General features: G+C 43.0%; 1 protein-coding gene across 3 annotated transcripts in view; it reads left to right on the plus strand.

Annotated features, from left to right (window-relative positions):
• Positions 1-22,079, plus strand: part of PLA2G4A (phospholipase A2 group IVA) — a 368,660-nt gene that overhangs the window by 263,091 nt on the left and 83,490 nt on the right. For all 3 annotated transcript variants that reach the window (XM_039484615.1, XM_039484613.1, XM_039484614.1), the window contains exons 2-3: positions 1,560-1,717; positions 7,904-7,985. In XM_039484615.1, coding sequence (XP_039340549.1) covers positions 1,685-1,717; positions 7,904-7,985 — 115 coding nt within the window. In that variant the 5' untranslated portion in view covers positions 1,560-1,684. The remainder of the gene's footprint in view (positions 1-1,559; positions 1,718-7,903; positions 7,986-22,079) is intronic.

Raw genomic sequence — 22,079 nt, forward strand, 5'->3', positions numbered from 1 at the left:
CTATATTAAAATAAGGATATGAAAAGATGTATTTGTGCATTGGAGGGGGTCTTAGAATTAAACTAAGTATGAATAGATATTTCCTCTCAGTTATAGAGAGATTATTATTTCCTCTCTCCCAGGGATTGAGCTGCCTCAGCATTAAAAAATATGAATGAAATTACATTAACTCCTGCCTTTCTGATTCTGATGGCCTTAATTTTTCACACAATGCATTGCAGAACGTGTTGCAACAAGTTATTGAGTTTAACAGGAATAAAGAAGGGATTTAACGTTTATATAAACAACAAAAATGTCCAAAATTCTCACAGTAAGTATTAAAGTATGTACCAAGAGTTTTGAAAGGGATATAAACTCTTATTCTTCAGGGCTTTTGGCAATCTCTAACTATGGCAATTCCTAAATTAATATTACTGTGGCTTCTTTTTGTTTGGCTTAGTGCTTGTGTATAAAGAATTTTTTTTTGGGGGGGGAGGGTTCCATGGCCCCAATTGACATCCTGTTGACTTGAATAGAGCTCTGCACTAATTGCAATTAAAACAGTTGCTGCTAGTTCATAGTTGCAATGGAAATCTTGAAAGGAGCAATATTGTGCCACCCAAGGCAGCTGCTGAATAGTTGCAGTGATCCATTAATTTTTGGTTATTTCTTCTTTCTTCTTAGATGTTATATAAGACCTTGGGAATGTGTGATTTGAGCTGAAGCTTGCCAGAAGCAAAGGTGGTGGTAGAGGCATTAAAATGCCTTGATGGGAACCACTTAATAAATCCAAAGAATTTATACTGCAAACATCCAATTGTCCTGCTGGCTACCTCCTAAGCTAGCTCTTCAGCTCCTCCCCACTGCCTGGCTTTTCTGCCACTGCCTCCTCAGGAGGCACAATGCCTCACGGAGTATCCAGAACCACCAGGGGAGTGTGCATGCTTCACCATCTCATTGATTGGCCAGCTTTGCTCTGCCCTTTTTGGGGCAACTTGTACCTTCTAGTCTGCATGCAGGACACAGCCTGGTATTTCTCCTTGTGCAGAGGAAAGGCCTGCATATGTCCTCTTTCAACACACTCTCGTGCACCTGCCTAAGGCAAAAACTGGCCTCTAACAAGGAACCAAATGTACACACAGTAGCTACTGAGAATTTGCATTAGAACATTAAGAAAACTGTTAGATAAATGATTGAACTCTATCTTAAATAATATTTATACTTAGTATATGTATCTGAACGTACATAACTGATATTTCTAATTGTACTGTACTGTTTCATTAATCTGTAAGGCTGCAAGGACATGAGAAACACTTTGATACATGATGTTCTGGATAATCGCAGCTGAGCAAAGCATTCACTTGCATTGAGGTGGTTGGAATCAAATGAGAAACGTGGCTAATCAAGGTTATACTGGGTTGAAATCTTTATCTCCTCAGCTTATCTCAAAATTCAGGTCGTCATTAAAAGTCTGAATTTTGGGAACCCTTTTCAACCGAGGTGGTTACTCTGCTATATTAGAAAATATGTTTTAGAAGGAAAATTTTATTTTTAACCATAGGTCTTTGTTCATTATGCAGTGATGAAAAGAGCTGTGGTATTACAGTCCACTTTGGAAACACGTTGAAGTCTGTCCATTGTGAAATTGGACCCATAAAGAACAAGATTTTGATTGTGATACCTGCATATAAGATCTGAACCAAAAATGTCTTGTATAGATCCATTTCAACACATTACAGTGAGTACATTTGACTTTCCTGTGCATGTTGTATTGTGCATCATCTGTTGCAAGCAGTTACTATCAATAACCGTATAATATTAGTATCATCATGAAACTTGAAAGACTCTCAGTATAAGTTTGGGTGAATTAAGACTAGATTTAGGAGAATTTTATTTAAAATGAAATTTGATAGATATTATTGATGCTTTTGTAAAATTTTCAAAAGTTCCCAAGCGTATGTCAACACTGCAGCTGGAGGTGAGCCTCACAGCCTGGGTAGACAGACTAGCACTAGCTTGGCTCGAGCTAGCATGCTAAAAATAGCAGCATGGACATTGCAACACCAGTGAAGGCTCAGGCTAGCTACCTGAGCTCAGGGGTTGGGTGGGTCCAAGCTCAGGTGGCTAGCTGGAGCCTTTGCACCTAACTCACCTTTGAAAATAGAACTTACGCTCCTACGTCACATATGCACTTTTCAAATATTACCTTAGATACTAATTGTAAATTATCATAATTTCAATGGCTTTTGGATTCAAGACTCATAAACAGTTCGGTGATATGGTGCTTTGATAATTTGACAGTTATATTTCCTCCCATTAATATTCTCATTAATTGATTGTCAGATAGAACTGAGAGCAGAAGAGTTCACCAATTTTCTACAAATGCAACATCAAATGTGTTTAACTTTCTCTTAAAAGTGATTTTTCTCGCAATCTTGACTGGCATGATAAATTGAAAATAATTTAACACCTGAACCAAAGTCTATTGAAGTTAAGGGAAGGCCCTTACCGAATCCTCCAACTTCGCCTACAAACTTAGTCTATAAATAACTAAAACTTTGCACATTGAACAATGGAATCACAAATCCCATATGAACTGGAATCACTAACATAAGCAGGATGTGTTCAGAATATCACATATTGTTCGTAACTCCGTTTGGGAAACCTATTACAGCAGGAAAAGCAGTGTGTGTTCAGAGGTAGTTACCAGTATACTTGTTATAATGTTGAACTTCTGAGTTGCTAAAATACAGTACATGTTTCCTTGAAATGATCGCTTATCAACTATGTGGTTTCTCCTCTTATAGTCACATCCTTTAAATGAGTCTGCAGCCAACGGATGTCAAGCACGTGTTTTATTCACGCTGAAGCTTTGTGAAGGCTGTTGTGATGCCAGTCTCAGGTTGGCAGGCAGCATTATTTATAGAGTTTAAAATGGCCTGCCAACTCTGAAGATCGCTGTTTGTAATCGGATGGCTAGTATGTATGTGTATCGCTGTCCTCTCCTGTATGGAATGTCAGACCTGCTCAAATATCTGTGATGCAGCTGTTTGAGATATTCGCAACAAAACAAAACATGCCCAATTTAAAGTATCTGAGTAGCTCCTTGAGGTCAGTGGCATTACTCATGTGCTTAAAATTAAGCACATGCTTTAGAACTTCATTGAATCAGGACATTAGATTATATTTCATTTAGCTGCTCAGAGAAGTTTGGTAGGACTGCTGTCATGGGACAGAAATATAATGGGAAAGTACAGTTTTTAAAACAAAGTGTGGTTACATTTCTCCTCTCCTGTTGAACCATAGTTCATTGTCAATAAAAAAGTTAAAATGAGACATAATTTTCATGACTTTTTGGTTGAAAAGTGAAATTTCACAGAAAAGCATAATCAAAATCTTGAGCTTTGGGAGTAATCTTTTCCTAGTTTTTAAATGTTGTCCCTTTTCTTTTTCATGAAAGCCTCACATAAACAGAAGGGGAAATTGACCAAGTGAGTTATTGAGATTAAAGGAAGTTAGTGAAACTCACTGCTCTGTTAGAAGCACAGAAATTAGAGAAATAATTTTCCTCCCTGTAACCTTTCTTCAGTTATATTGATGTTTAGGTGTTGATTGAAAGAATAATAGGTAAAATATGTACAGCCTCGAGTGTGGACTTTTTTTAAAGTTTACAGTGTCCCTTTAAAAGAAGGAAATGTACTTTATAAAAGTTGTTTAAACGAAACAATCCCTTTCCTCCCTAGCCCAATTATCTGCTTAAATTTTCTATTTGCTACCAAGGAAGTAAAAATGTTAATACAATTGATGCAAGTCAGAACGGTTTGATGTATGTTTTGTGCACGGTTACATCTTGTCTTCAGATTAAATTATGTGACTCAGCATCCCACGCGTGAATGGTATTAGGCACCTTTAAAAAAATATGAAACCTTCTGAATTTCTCAACAGGCACAGAAGATTCTTATTCAAAACCAGTTCACTTTACAGAAAAGTTTGAATGAAACTTGAGTGCACTGTTCTGATTCCCAGGATAATGGTAGTAAAGTGATATGTAATCAAACTAGTTTTTTAAAAAAGGGAATAGTGAATAATTGTCGCTTACTTGCCTCATATGTAAGAGAGAGGAAGTAAGTTAACTAGAGAGTTTTTATTGAGGACAGGAAGACAGTAAGATGAGAGACAGGAAAGGGTAAGCTAGGGGTTGCAAGAAAGGGAGAGGAGTGTGTGCGTGTGTGTGTGTGTCGGGGGGGAATGAGGTACAAAGAGATGGCTGTGAGTGTACTCGTGACAATTCTATGCTTGTATGTACACAGTGTTACCCACACAAAATTCTCTTACTCACACACTCAAGGGCACCCACCTTTACCCAGTTCCTAGGGCTCAAGGCGTAACCCTCTTAATTTAGGAACCCCCCCCGCCCCTTTCCCAGTTCCTAGGGCTCCAGGTGAAAAGCACCTAACTTTATCCCTCTGGGCTCTGGGCTCTACTACTCCGTGGGCTCCGGGCAATCACCTTTCCCTGTGGACTTAAGCTTAATCTTTTGCCGGTTTATGGGGTCTTTTTCCAGTGAAAGAGCCTTGCATAGTAATATACTACATAACCTCTATTAATTAACAATCACCAAAAAAAATAATTCACACACTACACATACAGTGCTCACCACTCCCAATAAGACAGATGAACTTTTCTTGATGGCCAATCAGGACCAGGTCCATCCGGGGGACTCCAGTTTCTGCATGGTGTCATTAGCAGAGTATTGAGGTCTGGCAGCTTTGATCTTTGGGGCTGTGTCCTGGAGTTGGTTCCCACCAAACTTCCTTTTGGACTCCAGTGAAGTTTGAGTCAAACTAAGTTTTCTTTAGCCACCTTAAGATCTGTTTCTTTGTCTGGTGATAGCGGGTGCCATTTGGACAGGGTCTCCTTCTTAACAACCTGATATTACATTGTTTAAATGTAATTTAGATAGAATGTGAGGATGTGACTTCCTGCTTTTAGCTTACGGCTGCTGTCTCTCCTAATATGGCTGCTACTGCTTAGCCAAAGAACAAGGCCTCAGACCTTACAACAGAGTGGACTGAGCCATTAGAAGGAGAATATTCCTGGCAGAAATTCCTGTGACTCATATAATCCATCCAGGTGGCCTGTATGGTTGAGTGATTTCCTCCCTGCTTTTCCACTGGAGAGGTTTAGTTAGATTTGCAGGAGAAAGAGGAATTGAGATGTAAGTGTCAACCCCTCCCTAAGTAATTTAAGAGACTAAATCCCATCTTCAAAAATGTCACTTTTGAACATGGGAATCAGGCTCCTAAATTACTTAATGGCTTTTGATAACTTTATCCTCAGTGTCTAAGGCCCAGGATTTTAGAGGTATTTAGAAGTTGCTTTGCTCAGTGTTGCAAGGCCTAAGTGACTTATATAGTTAAGTTCCATTTTCAAAAATGACTTAAGCACGCTGGAGACAAAGTCCCATTGACTTTCAATGTCCATCCTTCCTCTCTGCTCCTGGGTGTTTGGCTCTCTAGAGTAATGGCCTCCAAAAAGACAAATGTCTCTAGCAGCGGAGATCTGTGGGTGGGTTTATCTATTGTGGGCTGCTGCTTTTAATTATAACCCTATCTTTAAAAGAGCATCCATAAAGAAACACCACATTGTAAAACAGATGTTGTTCAGCAGACCTGAGTCCTGTGGAGGTAAAGTAATTAACTGTGTTGTAAAGTATCATCAAGAAGCAACAAAAACTGAGAGGCAGCAATGAAAGACGTTTTCCCTGCCCTTCTCCAACTATCTTGTAAAACTGCTCGATAAGCTGTACATTTCAAAATGACAAGGAGAAGTTACGTTTTTTTTTCTTTTAAGCCTTGGTGCCTGGGAGGCAAAAAGCACTGGGCATGCTAAAACTTCTAGGGTATGTCTTCACCACAGAGTTAGCCTAAGCTCTTACGTGGGTGTTGCACCAACCCTCTTTGCTTTTCCCCTCCCCCAATCATCTGAGTTTGGCATTACTTTCAATCTGGGCTCGCTGGCACGGCGAGAGGTGTGGGTTAGAACCTGGGTTTTGCTTTCACTCGGGCTGGTAACCTCACTTTGCAGTGAGGGCATTGGTTAAATCATTCAAGTGCTGCTGGTCCTTCAATGCCCTCCCACAATTCCCTGTGTGCCCAGAAGGACAGACAGGTTTTTCCACAGTCCATTGTCAAGGAATCATAGGGCAGCTCAGCTTTCTGTTGCAAAAGAACTATGGGTTATGCCTCAGAAGCCCTAGTGAGATACATGGAGGAGTGCAGCACTGGTGAGAACACAGTAATTTGGGGATGGCTTTGTGGTGTGGCTTCTCGCACCCAGGCTAGGCTAACTTGGCTGCTGAAACCTGGGTGCTGATCCCCTGGGCTAACTGTGTAGTGAAGAAGACATACTCCTGGAGTCCCTCTGAATGCTCTCTCATTTTGTTTTGTCATTACGGTGTGGCAATACGCTGTGCAAAGCTTCATACTGCTGACTGCTAGGGGGAGCATGTGTTGAGATTGGCTAGTGAGTTTTTGTCTGTTCTCCCTGACTCACAGTTACCTAGTTGCTTGCTAATCAGCTTTGCTGTCTGAAAGTCACTGTCTTGAGAAATCAATGCAGGGGATTAATGATAGCGCTTACAGGGACTGTCATTTATCGTACGTTTGTATAGTGCCTAGTACAGTGGGGCCCAACCTTATTGTGGTCTTTAAACACTACTACCATATAAATGTAAAATAATAATGCAGTATACAGTGTTTCATCAGTAGCACTCAATGAACCTCACAAAGGTGGCTACATATCATTATTCCTGTTTTACAGAGGGAAAGCTAAATCACAGGCATATGTAAGTGATTTATATGAGCTTACACTGGAGTCCGTGACAGAGCCAGGAACAGAACTTAGGTCTCCCAACTCCCAGACCTGTGCTTTGTTGCCCATATGTCATGTGTATGGGCCATAAATTACTTAGGTCAGGGGCCATGCATTCTATGTTCTGTACATTGTCATACAAAGTGACAATCTCATAAAATATGGAACGAGCTTTGAGTGCCACAATATAACAGTGCTGGGCAAATTGGAGGGCTAGATGGATGAAATAAGAATAGACCTGAACCAGATTTTGAGGTTCAGCAAAATTAAGGCTGTTGCTTTTTTCCTCCTATTTTCATTTCTCTAGACTTTCTGGTTCCATTCAGGCACTATGACATTGGGAGTGCTGACATACCATGAGTGAGATTTCTCTTGAAGTTTCAGAGTCTGATAGAAAACAGGAAGTCCCTGAGATTGCATGAGATTCTAATTCTGGGAGCATAACTGAATTGGTGAACTTTTGTGTTCGCTCTTCACTGTTACTCTACTAGGGTCTCTTTACGCTCTGAATTTTGATGCATACTGGACATATACACTCTGTATGCATAACTATACGCATACAGTATATGCACAATATACATATATATTCAGCAACATTATTTAGGTATAATTGTATCATTTTTATTGTTGAAAGGCAGTTAAAACACAAACTAAAATAATGCATCTTGCAAAATAGCTTTTCACTTCTTGGTAAACTGTCATTGACTAATTAAATGCCTCATAGCAGGTACCAAGCTTGGAGAGAAGGAATGTTATTCATTGAAACTAAAATTAAAAAAAAAGTGTGGGAGGGAAAACCTGTTGTGTAGGAGTGGCTGAAGGAACATCAGGCTACATGTAATGCATTGTCTTAACTTTCAGTAAAGCTACAAGAAATTAAAGGGTGCAGCTCAGCTGTAAGATGTTCTTTCCTGTATGCATTTCTCTTACATTTTGAATAGGGGATTTTTCTTTTTGCTGCTCCTTGGACAAATGAAAGCTATTTTTTGACAATTTATTTCTGTTTTTGGAGTTTTATTTCCTGTTTAACCACATGCCATTTGATTTCCAGGTGGAACACCAGTATTCGCACAAATTAACTGTGACGGTATTGAAAGCCACAAATGTTACAAAAGGGGCTTTTGGTGATATGCGTGAGTATCACTGTTATTGATTCACCAATCTTCATTGCTCACCTATTCAGTTGTTTCTTCTCACAGTGTGGGAGCGTTCTAAGCTTGTCATGTATTAGCAGTACCATTGGTGCTTTCTCTCTAGTTTTGCTAATACCCAGGAATTGCTGTTTAAACATATTTGCTTTGTCATTGTTCACTCATATTAGTTCACATGGCACTTTTGCCACTTCTCCCACATTTGACCCAAAAAAAGATGAATGAATGAATTGTATGCTGCTAGCAGCACCTAGAATAAGTCAGAGGTTAAGTCGGAAGTAAGTTTTCAGTGTAAGGAAACTGGGGGTGGTTGTGTCTTCAAAAGGTTGCGGTTTGGTGAAAGACCTAAAAAAAAACAGAGAGAGAGAGAAAAACCCCAAACCCTGCTGATTCAGCACAGAGCTATAAAGCAGCTTTCACTATGAAGAATATATGTGGCAACAACATTATTGCTGCTTACTCTGTGCCTGTGTTTCTACATGGACAGTTGCAGAACAGGAAGCCACTAGGAAGGATGACCTATAAAAAACATCAGCAGTTTTAAGAAAATATCAGCTTATTCCAAAAAAGGGTGTCAGCTTCTCATGTTTTGCTTCTTTGGCTATGACTGTGCTATTATCAGGTCATCTCTCCCTTCACTTGCTGTCCCCTGAAGATCACCACAGGGGTCACTGCTTGGACTGATACTGCAGCCTTCAGACTACAGCAGGGGCAGGCAAACTTTTTGGCCCGAGGGCTGCATTGGGTTTCGTAAATTGTATGGAGGGCCGGTTAGGGGAGGGGGTCGTGGTCTGGCCCCCAGCTCCTATCTGTCCCCCACCCCAGAATCCTGCCCCATCCAACCCCCTCCGTTCCCTGACGGGCCCTCTGGGACCCCTGCCCCATCCACACTCACCCGCTCCCTGTCCCCTGACTGCCCTCGGACCCCTGCCGCCCCATCCAACCCCTCCTCTCATTCCTGAGCGCCCCCTGCCCCATCCAACCACCCCTTTTCCCTGTCCCCTGACTGCCTTCAGACCCCTGCCCCTGACTGCCCCCTCCCACCCCATCCAAACCCCCTCCTTCCTGACTGCCCCCGCCCAGGACCCCAGCCCCCATTCAACCCCCTGTTCCCCCCACAACCACCCCAACCCCTATCCACACCCCCACCTCCTGACCACCACCCCGAATTCCCCTGACCTCTATCCAACTCGCCCTGCTCCCTGCCCCTTTACTGCGTTGTCTGGAGCACCGGTGGCTGGCGGTGCTACAGCCGTGCCACCCGGCTGTAGCCAGCCACGCCGTCGCCACCACCACCACGCAGCCAGAGCACTGGGTCAGGCTGGGCTCTGCAGCTGCGCTTCCCCAGGAACTCACAGCCCTGCTGCCCAGAGCATTGCAACAGCAGTGGAGCGAGTGAGGTGAGGCTGCGGGGGAGGAGAGACACTAGGGGAGGGGCTGGGGGCTAGCCTCCTGGGCCCAGGCAGGAGGGTCCCCCAGGCCGGATGTGGCCCGCGGGCTGTAGTTTTCCCACCTCTGGACTACAGGAATGACGGTGGCCCCTGGGTTGCTCCTCTGCAGGGGGTTTTTGTTATAGCAGCTGTCCCTTCCCCCGCACACGCCAGTAAATCCCCGTCATGTTATATTGGAGCTAGTGCAAGGCTTCTCTGCAGTCTGTCTCCTTGTGCAGTGGAACCTTGGCAGTCCCTCTGCATTTGGAGTCTTCCTGACAATGTTTTATGCACTGTTGTTATAAGTGACACTTAAGATCACAATAACTGAAAGGAATTAGAGAGTAAATATCTGCCACCATTTCTCATTTACTTTTACTTTTTTCACCTCCCTCCCTCCAGTCAACAGCATTTTGTTTCACTGTTTTCCCTGTCAGTCTCTCCAGTATGTGTGGGTCTTTCACACTATAACAAGGGACAGTTGCAAAACAGTAGGGAAAAGTGATTGATAAACCACTCAGGTTCCAGTGTAGTACCTACAACTTATTAATATTTAGTATTTGTTCTGTGGCAGCAGCACCACATGAGGATTTGGGCCCCTGGTGCTAGGCCCCAAACACATCTAACTGTTTGAAGATGACTACATTTCAGGTTGATTGGGCTCCTTAAAATGGCTGACCTTGTCGGGCCTTGCATTCCACTCAACAGTATTTCTCTGTTTGGATATTTGTCTCTACTGCCAACTTTTGAATGCTCCATCTGATCAATCCCCAATTTTCAGGGAATTTGCTAGGCATCAGTGAGCAGAATCCTATTGATGTTGGAGAAAAAAGGGGGAAATACCTGGGACATCTGACATCTGGTTAGCAAACCAAGCATCTTCAGCCACCTCTGTAATTGTCTATAGATGAAAGGACAGGATGATAGAGGCCATTAAGAGATTCCAGTGTAAGACCACTTCCCATCTCCTCTGTGGCAATTCTGCCAATACAGTTTAAAACTGCTGACACCCTGAAATAGGGGGAAAAAAAAGAACAAAGAAATAAGAGAATAAGAATGGTGGGGGGATGGGGAATGATGGGGGTACACCCTAAGCCCCTGGTATGGAGGAGAAAATAGGGGACCCAGACATAGGGAGGAATAGAGGGGTTCACAAAGTCCTGGGCTTGGAGGGGTGAATGGGTGACCTCTGGCATGGGAGGGAAGAGGGAATGGGAAGGCACATAGATTCCCTGGCATGGGGAGGAATGGGGGGCACACAAAGTCTCTGGCAGGTGGGAGAGTGGGGTATCTTGGTAAGAGGGGATAAAGGGGGGATAGGAGGGCCATGGAGGGGAATGTGGGAAATGGAGGTGCACACAGCCCCTGGAATGGGGGGAGAATGTGGGATCCTGGTGTGGGGTGGGAGAGGGGCAATAGAGGGTGTGATAGGATCCCCCTGGGGTGAAGCCTGGGACTGTGGGCCCGCTGAGCCCCCTGAACTCTCTCCAGCCTGGGCTGTCTATCACAATGCTTTGCTAGTGACCAGCAGCAAACGCCTCCAGGTGCTTTTATCACTCAGCACAACAGCATGTGGAGCCCCATACCCATCTAGATGCATGAATGCTCCCAGAGCCACTCATGAATCACACAGAGAAAGGCACCAGAGTCAAATCCCCCCAGCTCCCAGAACTGTACCTCAGGAATATACCGTCTTGCACTGCTCAAGACGAGCAATGTAGATTTATTAATCAGTTCATTAAATGGACATAAACCAGCCTTTGTCAAACTTGAGCAGATTTGTCCCACACTTCATACAAACTCACTGGTAAAGATAAACAGTAAAACAAATTTATTGACTATAAAAGGTAGATTTTAAGTCAGTGGTGGGCAACCTGCGGCCCGTGGGCAGCACACGGCCCGTCAGGATAATCTGCTGGTGGGCCCCGAGACTGTTTACATTGACAGTCTGCAGGCATGGCTGTCCGCAGCTCCTAGTGGCCGCGGTTTGCCGTTCCCGGCTAATGGGAGCTGGGGGAAGTGGCGACCAGCACGTCCCTGTGGCCCGCGCCATTTCCTGCAGCTCCCATTGGTCAGGAACGGCGAACCACAGCCACTGGGAGCTGCGGGTGGCTGTGCCTGTGGACAGTCAATGTAAACAAACTGTCCTGTGCCCCGCCAGTGAATTACCCTGATGGCCCGCAGGTTGCCCACCACTGTTTTAAGTGATATTAAATGATAGGCAAGAAGTCAGAGTTAGTTACCAAAAGAAATAAAATATAAGCATGCAGTCTAAACTCTCAACACTATTAGATTGGGCAACAACTAGATTAAGCAGTTATTCTCACCCCACTGGATATTGCAGTCCTTATTATACATATTTCACCCTTGAAATCTGGGCCAATCTCCTCTGTTGGAGTCTTGTCTTCTTCTCAGTGTCTTAGTTGCTTGCAGCATAGGTGGGGACAGGAGAAGGGGGCAGCCATATGGCTACTCTGTTTTATACCCTCAGTCCATGTGCTTGGAAAACACAAGTCCAGGCATGTCTGGGGGCAATGCTGAGTCTCCCGGCAAGGTTGAGCAATTCCCCTGGTGTGGACTCATGCAGGTGAGTCATTGCATTGGAGCTACCTTGCTGGACAATGGTTGCTGATGGATTGATTGATATCCCACCCAGGTGTTGGTTTACTTTCCTTGCTATTGCCTCTGGGGAGCTAATATCTGGTTGATTCCCTAACTTACAGCATGTTTTAGTGACCACCATACAACACAATTCTCATAACTTCATATGCATTCATTATATATATAATACGGATAGAGAAATGACTTTCAGCACATCATAAACTTTCCCCTGATACATTACAAGGCACGCTTTATATGTAAGATCAGGATTATATAAAAATTGAGGAATATGGGATTCCAGGACGCTCCCCCAAGCTATAGAATGTCACAGGCATTAAAGGGTGTTGCACACACGGAGCTTATGGGTGTGTGTGTGAATGGAGGTTGCAAAGAGCCTCTGGTGTCTGCTGTGAGCTCAGCCTACAGAAACAATTAAGTGTGCAGTATACTTTCCTATTCCTCCTCCACAGTAATGTGCCCTGGGGTATAGGGAAGTTCATACACACTGACGCGGTTTTTTAAAAGTTGATTAGGAAGGCTTTGAGCAAGTGTTCATCTGATCATTCTTGCAATAAAGTATGGGATAACTGTTCTGAAAACCTAGGTGTAAGAGCTGAAAGAAGCCCTTGAAGATGTTTCTGAATTTTTCTTCAGTATTATTATTATTGGTGGCAATATTAAGCCTGCAGTCAGATTTATGGTTGAAGCAATGTTTCAAGTAGAAAGCTTTTGTTTCTGTTGTTTGTCATAGACTAAAGTACAGTGTTTCCTGTCAGTTTTTGTTAGATTTGTGTAAGCATAGTGTACAGTTGGAGTTAGTTTAACCATTTTATAGAGCTCCATTTTTTTTCACAAGGAGTTTTCTGTCTACTTTGATGAACAGATGGACCAGGATACGGGCTGGTCTGCCTGGCATCATGCAGAAGTGTCAGTGCAGAAGATTAGAAATGCACCATTTTCTCTGCTTGAACTTTGGCTCTGTTTTTTGTATGAACTCAGATGAATTTATGGAGCTGTGCTTGAGTATTTGAGATTTGGATCTTTGCCTCTCATGACTGATATAGATATGGGGCGGTCTCATGCCTGTTATTAAAAAGAAGTGTTAACACTTCCTATGTGAAGGAATGATGGAAGCCACACTTAAATACACCTCAGCTCAAGGAACTAACACTTGGTGTCAACTTCAACAGTTGGCGTAGGTTGTTAAGAAGAGGCTGTTTGAGCAATACCAGGCACATCTTTACTTCATGAACATCCTTCATCCTTGCTAGCCTGGTTCAGGCATGGGTGTAGTGTGGAGACAATATTGTTGCCATGCCACAATCTCCTTGTGATGGTAGAGGAAGGCAAAATGTGTCTGCTGGTTTTGTTGGATCTTTTGGCATCTATTGATGCCATTACATTGGGGCTCTGTTGAATCACCTACAGGATGTCCCGTCGTGGTGTGTTCCTTCCTCTTCGAGAGGTCCCAAAGTGTGGTAATGAGTATTTACTCAGCTTCCCAAGGACTGTTGCATGCTGGGTTCTTCAGAGCTTCAGCTTGTTCTCCCAGCTGCCCAAAATGTATGGGTGGCTGACATGTTTAGGTCACTAGTGTCACCAATGTGTGCATAACACTTAGATCTCATTTTACAGTGGTATCTGTGCTTTCCAAGGAACTGACCGAAGTTAGGGAATAGTTCTGACAGCTCTGGTTAGATCTCAGACCATATAAGACTGGGAAGATGCTCATAGTATGATTATGCATCTACAGGAATTGACAGGGGCTGTGATATGTCTGACCTTTGCCAGGTCAAGTCTCAGTCTTGGGGTCGTAAACAGAACTACCCCTGGATTATCAGGTGAGAACTGTGGCACCTGGTGCCTTTTTCCACCTACAGTTGGCTTGGAGGTAGTGACCTATTTTCCCAATGGATATTTTGCCACAGTGATCCACACTTTTGTGATCTCCAAACTAGCTTAATGAAATGTGCTGGGCTTGGGGCTATATTTAAGATTACTTCACCTAGTGCAGAATATAGCAGCTCATTTCTTGAAAGGCATTGGCTCTTATTATGTATATAATAAGTGTGCACTCTGTCCTGCACCGAGTTGTTCCCTTCTGTTCACACAGAATGATTCTCAACAGAGAGATTATCCCTCCGTCCTAGGTCTTGTTATAAGAATTAGTATCTCATGAGCCATGTTTGCGTAGTGTATGTCCTATCCAGCCCCACCTTCTCCTTGTAATTTCTTCCTCTGCTGGGAGTTGACGGGTCCTCTCCAAGAGGTGGATGTTACTGATGGTGTCTGGCCAGCAAGCAGCCAACCAACATCACCAGACAGGCACTGCGGTGGAACCCCCAAGGCAAGCGGAAAAGAGGCCGCCCAAGAAATACCTGGCGACGCGACCTTCAGGTTGATAGCAAAAAAAAGGGCTATACCTGGAACCAGCTAGAGCGAATGGCCCAGGATAGAAGACTCTGGAGATCTGTGGTTGGCGGCCCATACCCCGGTTGGGGTGACGGGCATGAATGATGAATGAATGAATGAGCCATGTTTGCTTTCAGTTTTGGGTTTACAGAGCCAGGAGGGACTTTTTAGCAGTTATTTGTGCACTAACTAGCGCATCCTGCAGCTTTGAATTGGTGTTTTCTGTAGGCATCTTTACTGAACAAACATTTATCAGTGGTCCCCACACACTGAACTGTCTGACTGGTGGCATATAGTGAACTTATAGAATCATTGAAGTATATGGCTGGAAGGGACCACGAGAAGTCAAAAGTCCAGTCCCCTGCGCTGAGACAGAACCAAGTGAAACTAGACCATCCCTGACAGATGCTTGTCCAACTTGTTCTTAAAAATCTCTAATGATGGGGATTCCACAACCTCCATTGGAAGCCTATACCAGTGCTTAGCTATCCTTATAGTTAGAAAGCTTTCCCACTATCTAACCTAAATGTCCCTTGCTACGGATTAAGCCCATTGCTACTTGTCCTACCTTCAGTGGACATGGAGAACAAGTGATCACTGTCCTCTTTATAACAGCCCTTAATATATTTGAAGACTGCTATCAGGTCTCCTCTCAGTCTTCTTTTCTCAAGAATGCTCAGGTTTTTTTAACCTGTCTTCATAGGTCACATTTTCTAAACCTTTTAAAATTTGTGTTGCTCTTCTCTGGACTCTTTCCAATTTGTCCACATCTCTGCTAAAGTGTGGCACTCAGACTAGACACACTACAACAGTTGAGGCCTCACGAGTGCCAAGCAGAATGGGCCAGTTGCCTCCTGTGTCTTACATATGACACACCTGTTAATAGACTCCAGAATGATATTAGCCTTTTTCACAACTGCATCACATAATTGACCTGTAGCAACACATAAGCTCTTAGGCTATACCTATAGTGTGTCAAGGAGAAAAAAATTCAGAAAATAAGCAGGAAAATGTGCAAGAGGTGTGGAAGAGGAAACGTGGCTACCTCTACTCCTTTTCCATGTGTCGGTTGCTGGGATGTCCCCTGTGTCCACAACACCATTCTGCATGAAGAGGTGTGTTGCCATTAGTGGAAGTCAGGATGCAACCAATCTACACAGCCAAACTATGAGTGCCCTCAGAGTCAAATTACTGGACAGGCTGACAGACATGTGGAGGGGCAGCTTTCTGCACAGAATATCTCAGCATCTGCAGTGCTTGGTTAGGATTTTAAATTTTTCAGCTCCTAAGCTTTCTGTAGGTCATATAGTTTGCAACGTCTTCTGGCCTTCCTACAAAAGGGGAGCCTGCAGTGTTTATTTCTGTTCCTTCAGGCTGTGATTCTTTTCCAGTAAGATTTTCCCTTTCCAGATTTTGACATGGCAGAAGTGGAAGGTAGAAATTATGTTCCTTACATTTATCTGGCATTAAAAATTATGTATTGAGGTAGCAAAGTAAATTAGCTGGATGATTTCTCTTTTAATAATCAGTAATCTTGCTTAAGCTGAGAGTGAATTTATTTGCAACTTTTATTTGCAATCAAATTTTCATCTTACATTGATGACTTATCAGAAGGATCACAAGCTGTTTCACAAACTACTTTGCCTTTCTAAGGAAATGTGCGGGTTTGTTTTTTTTTTTAAATTAAAATAATCAGCAAGTGGTTTAGAAAGAGAACATGCTCTTACTGTATTGACCTGAAGCAGAACCTGAATTTTGAAGAGGTATTTGGGTCTGGATGTAATGGAAATCCCATGGAAATGGTCCAATAGTTTGCCTCAGGCAGCACTATAATATAATTAATGAATAATATGATTGAGAACAACTCATGAGATTTCAGTTCTGTCAACTCCAAACCTATCCATGATTTGGTTACAAAGCCAAACTCCAGCCTATCCCTCATCAGGATCCAATTCTGATCACCACTTTCTTGGCCCATCACTTGTTGCAAGAGTAGCTGGGAAGCTACTCTTGTTGAATTGAAAAGGGCATGTTGCATTGAAAAGGGTATGAAAAAGATGCAGAAAAAAATTGCCATTTCCCTTGACAAACATCTTTTGATAGCAAAATTGCTGTTTTCTGCCTTTACATTTAGACAAAGAAGAAAAATGGAGGCAAGAGTGATTATTTAAAATAAATGTTGGTGAAAAGTTGATTTTTTTCACCCCAGTTGAAGCCTCTTGTGTATCTCTCTATCAGTGGTTTGCAGCATGTCATATTTGGCAGAAGGGAGACCAATTCAGGTCAGAGAGCAGCTTCTGAAAATAAATAGGATGTGTGCTACATTATCCCTCTGTCTGCTGGTTTCATTCTGATGGGGAAAAAACTCAGTTAACCCACAGCAACATCTCTACAGGGAGAAATAATTGTACAAAGTGTATTAGTAAAAAGCAATACTCTGGCAAAAGTATCCTAAAGATAGAGGGCTGACAACTCTAACTGACTTCAGCTGGTGTTGTGTGTACGAGAGTAATGAGAGCTAGGGAGTCTGTTTCCTTCAGGCTAGACTGTGCAACACTTATTCAGACTACTTAGTGTTTACTCATATGAGTAGTCCCATTGACCTTTATGGAACTATTTGTGTGAGTAATCCTTCACCAATCTGAGTAAAGATGGTACAATGCCTGCACTAATCACATGTAGCACCCCCTCTCCACCCGGTCACCTTCTTTAATGCCAGTCTGCTTACAGGTTTTGATGGACAGGTCTGGGTTCTTCTGGATCCCGCCACCCACTCAGCAGGGTGAATCTTCTTTCTTTTTTTCTATTAATTTATTTGGCGGTGCCTCCACCCCCCCCTTGCTCCTTCCTGGCAGGGTCACCAGGGCAGCTTGGGCAGAAAATTCTAAGCACAGGGTAATACCCACTTACTTGTCAAATAGTTGGAGACTTCCAAGAAATAACACAAACAAATACAATATATTCAACGCAATAATTATATTAAACAGGAGATAAATATAACATAACAGGGTAAAACGCTATTGTTAGCTTCACCGGTGCCCATGCTGCTAATGCCTGTGACTTTTCCCAGTCACGTGACTTGATGTAGCAAATGTAAGATTAGTGTCCCGTTGGTACGCGAACTTTGTTGGGGCCCTTGATGACCTATGACCACAAAATTATTCTCTGCGGTGGTTTAGCAGTGTGGCTGACTGGGTTCAGTACAGCCCAAATGACTCATGAGTGGGAGAAGGTGGTGAATCCCTCCACAGGTTTAATATGCAGCAAGTTATAAAATCCCCAAACCCTTACTCTCTGGCTTGAGGACACAATTCAGGGAGTAGGGGGTCCCCAAAACAAATTCCCTGACTGACTAACTAAAAGATGGTGCACTCACAAACTCCATGAATGATCCTCAGGTTCAGAGATGACTCGGGACTCCTCAGTCACAGCAGCGGGCTGATCTCTGCTGGCAGGGATCCTCTTCAGGCAGGAATCAGGCTGCTTCAGTCTCAGGATTTCCCCTCACCACAAAGGGATGCACGGCTCAAGGTGCAGATTACACAACTATACTAAAATCCAAACTGTAGTCTCCTAGCCCAACGTCCAGACACACTCACAGTAGGCAGCAGCCCTGGACTAGCAGCCAGAGCAGAGCTCTGTTTGGTGACTGGTCTCGCCTAGGGAGCTGGAGGGCTAACTCAGTCTGGTTGGGGAAGTTTCCCAGCAAAACTCTACAAACTGGGAATCATCAGTGGAGAAGGAAAAGCCCAGTTGAGGGATCTTGCTTTCAGGTCCCTAGAGGCCAGTTCTCAGGGGGAACCCTGCATGCAGGCTTGGGACTCACCAGCTCCCCACACAGCCAGTCCTGCCCTGCCTGGCTCCAGACTGACTCAAAAATGGCTTCTCCCCTTTCCTGAACTCCCTGGGAGGGGCATCTCACTCCCTGTTGGTTGCCGGGCAGACTCTGAGTTTCCCTTGGCTCCCCCTCCAATTTTGTGGTCATAGGTCATCAAGGGCCCCAACAAAGTTCGCGTACCAACGGGACACTAATCTTACATTTGCTACATCAAGTCACGTACCAGGGACAGAGCCCCAGGAATCTAAGTAATCTTCTTGAGGGTTACACATGTTAACGGATGAGTTAATACAGAAAGAATTCAAGAGTGACACTTTATTTCTATTTACCACAGCAAGATTCTGGGTTGAGCAGGATATTTTCATAATCTGTTTATCCCCATCCTTTTTGTGCATACATCATCAGTGAAATCTTTATCACTGAAGGTGTCATAATTCAACTTCAATGTTGAGATGAACTGGGGAAGTTTATATGTTTCAGCTCTTGTTTCAGGTTATCTGCATATTCAAGCAGACACCATTATATCAGCTCACCCTCTGTTTACATTTTTTGCTTATTTTTGCATAAGAACTAGAGACTTAATTTTTTTAATGAAAGCTGAGATTCTGGTACATGAGAGGGCAGCCCCCAGAAAAAATGTATCGGTTCAGTGAACCATTGAAAGCTAGATAATATAATCACTTCTTACTGGTGTCTGATCTGGAATGGCGTTGAACTCCCTCAGTCCTTAATATGGTTCTGTCATAGACCTGTTGTCATGCCTTGGGTAAGTCACTTAAGCTTTCCTTGGTTCCATTTTTTTCTATATGTAAATTAGAAATATAGTAATACCTACCTTACAGGAGTCATGTGATTCATGAATGTTAGTTTTTAAACTGCTTTCAGATGAAAGGTAGTACAAAAATGAAAAGAATCAATAAAGTCCCCGGTTAGTTAACTATTAATTTAGATTGTTTCACAGACAGGAAATCAACTCATCTCTGCATTGCACAACCAAAATGTGCCTTGGGGCCTGTCTCATGTAGTTGAGTGATGTAACCATCAGATTTGGTAATCAGCTGATCCTTGTGATATGTAGTATTCTGCTCAGATCTAGAATTGTGCCATCCATACTTTCACAGCTTCGGTTCTCTAGCATGCAGAGACTGGATCCATGAATGAGGCTAAAATGGTTTAAGGCCAGTTGTGGAGTTCAGAGCCAGGAATGTGCCTTTAGGGTGGTTAGTGGTACAACTGTTAGACTTGCTCCACTAAAGTGGCATTTGGCCTTGAGGACATCCAGTGCCCAATGGGAGATATAAAAAATAGGTGTATATTGACCAAAAGCACTGTGCATGAATGTCCACAGAGTCATTTAGACTATCACTGTTCACTGAGTGCTGGCAGGGCTTTTGGCAGTGTACAGAGCATGCTGAAAGACATTGGCCTGACCCCAGGAGTTGACATTTTGAAATAATATATAGGCTCCATGTCTTTTTAATTAAAAGAAAATGGAAATTAATAGACTTGCATCAAAACAAGTCTTGAATATAAAGTTTTGTTTTTGTATTTAATTACATGTGTAAACAAACATCTTTGCCGTAAGAGCCAAGTTGTCATAGCAGTTAAGCTGGACTCAGCAAGACTGTTGATAAACTCCCTTCTCCCTGGTATGACACCAGCTAGTAATCTTTATAGATTCCTCATATCCCATGTGTCCCTCAGGACTCCCTTCACTCTGGCATCCAAGTTCCCACCTGACTAGAGAAAAGCTGCACACCCCCATCCCCACCCCCGAATTGAGTTAGCTGAAACAAGCTAGCTTAACTCAATCTACCCCACATAACTGTAATGCCCAGGAGTCAGGTATGTCAAAGGGCAGTTCTGATCAGTAGGCAGAATTCATGCATGACATCTGCCTGCCAGGAATTCAATCCAAGGGGAAGGTACAGCTGGGTGGCTGATGGGTCAGGTGAGGTGACAGGACAGGTCAGGTGGGATGACAAGGCAGCAAGGCAAGATGATGTGAGGCCAAGTAGACATAACATGATCGTGATCTATGCTGAATTGTGGATCAAATCAGGTTTCCATTGTATTGTAGAGTGTGGTGTGTTCTGGGCCAATCAGTACAGATAAACACAGATGGAAACTGCTTCCAACAGAGAGACAGGTTCAGAGGGTATGCCTGTGTTGCAATAAAACACCCGTGGCTGGCCCACGTCTGCTGACTTATGCTTGAGGGGCTCGAGCTGCAAGGCTATAAAATGGTAGCGTAGACATTCAGGCTCGAACTGAAGTCTGGGTTCTGGGATCTTCCCTTCCTGGGATCCCAGAGCAAATGTCTACACTGCAATTTTATAGGCCCAGAGCCCAAGCCCCAAAGAGCCAGAGTCAGCTGACACGGGCCAGGTGCGGGTGTTTTATTGCAGTGTAGACATACCCAATGTTGCCAACACAGGGGGAGCCTACTAGCACTGTCTAGCCACTGTGGCTCAGGACAATTAACCTCTATGTGAATTCCCTTACATGATCTCCCTTAGAGTTTTTATTGGGAAAAGTTGGCTTTAATATCCACCAGGGGCTCCATAGGAGCCCTGTCAACAGATTGCAGTGGGAACGTGTTGAATTGGCATAATTTTTGTGCCCTTGCTATTTTCCCTTCGCTGACCAGAGCCACACACTTGTGAGGCCATGCTGGTGACTTGGGGTTTCTTTGGTGGCAGAGAGCTTGTGGGTGTCTTCCATGGCAACAACTTCCACCCACATTGGTCCCCATGACTGGGGTCAGACTGTTGAATCCTGGCCTCTGTCAAATCACTTGGTTCCAGATGACAATATCTTCATATCATTATATTTAAAGTCAAAAGAATACCCATAGGTGTATTGGCGGATTTCTGCCCCAACTCTTAGTGTCTTGGGAAAAATAAACATTCTAAATAGGAGTATGTATTGAATGTATCTTCATGTGGGGAGACAGCAGGAATGTATATAAATTTGGTGTTATAGCCTCGATACAGCTTTGATGTCTCCTCTCAAAAAATACCACACCCAAAATGTATTGGGGGAAAATCATAAATAAAGCCTCTTGATCAACTTTATTTCCCAAACCTGGAAAACTTCTTGTCCTTCAGCAGATAGCTAATTTGTTTATATTTGTTTTGATTTATCACATGTTGGTTTTAACTCTTTAGACTGATGGCCATTAACGTTTCACACTTCAACATGTTTAACAATCGTTAATGAGTTAAGCTCTAGTAGGTATAGTTAGCCTCATGTTATAAATGTCATCAATTAACTACAGAGAGATTAAATCACTTGCCTAAAGTAACATAAGAAGCCTGTGGCAAAGTTAAGAATAGTCTGATGCCTTATTCACAAGAGGAACCTTCCTACAGAACAAAGATAACTATTTCAAAAAAGTAACCCTGCAGGAAAAATATGAATGAACTGTTCTACATTGTTTCTCTTGAAAATCATTTGGTTGCTCTTTCAGACAGGCTGGTTAATATATTGTGTAAAAGAGACTCAGAACAATTCCAAGACAATACTGCATCTTTAATATGTTATGCACTTATTGCTCCTGCAGTGATGAAGCTATTTTAGATTAACAGTATTTGACCCTTGAACCATTTCCTAATAATGTTTCTCTTTTAAACTGTACTTTCAAATTGAAATCTTCAGATCATTATTACTTTTCCACTGGATTAAAGTTTTTTTTATTGTCTATGAAACTGGCAACTTTAACATTTTGAAATACAAACAAAATCAAATATTACTGTGATATATGTGAAATAGCTTGTAATAAGTCTTTGGTCT

Source organism: Mauremys reevesii, linkage group 8 (genome assembly GCF_016161935.1).
Source record: "Mauremys reevesii isolate NIE-2019 linkage group 8, ASM1616193v1, whole genome shotgun sequence".
NCBI classification, from domain to species: domain Eukaryota; kingdom Metazoa; phylum Chordata; order Testudines; family Geoemydidae; genus Mauremys; species Mauremys reevesii.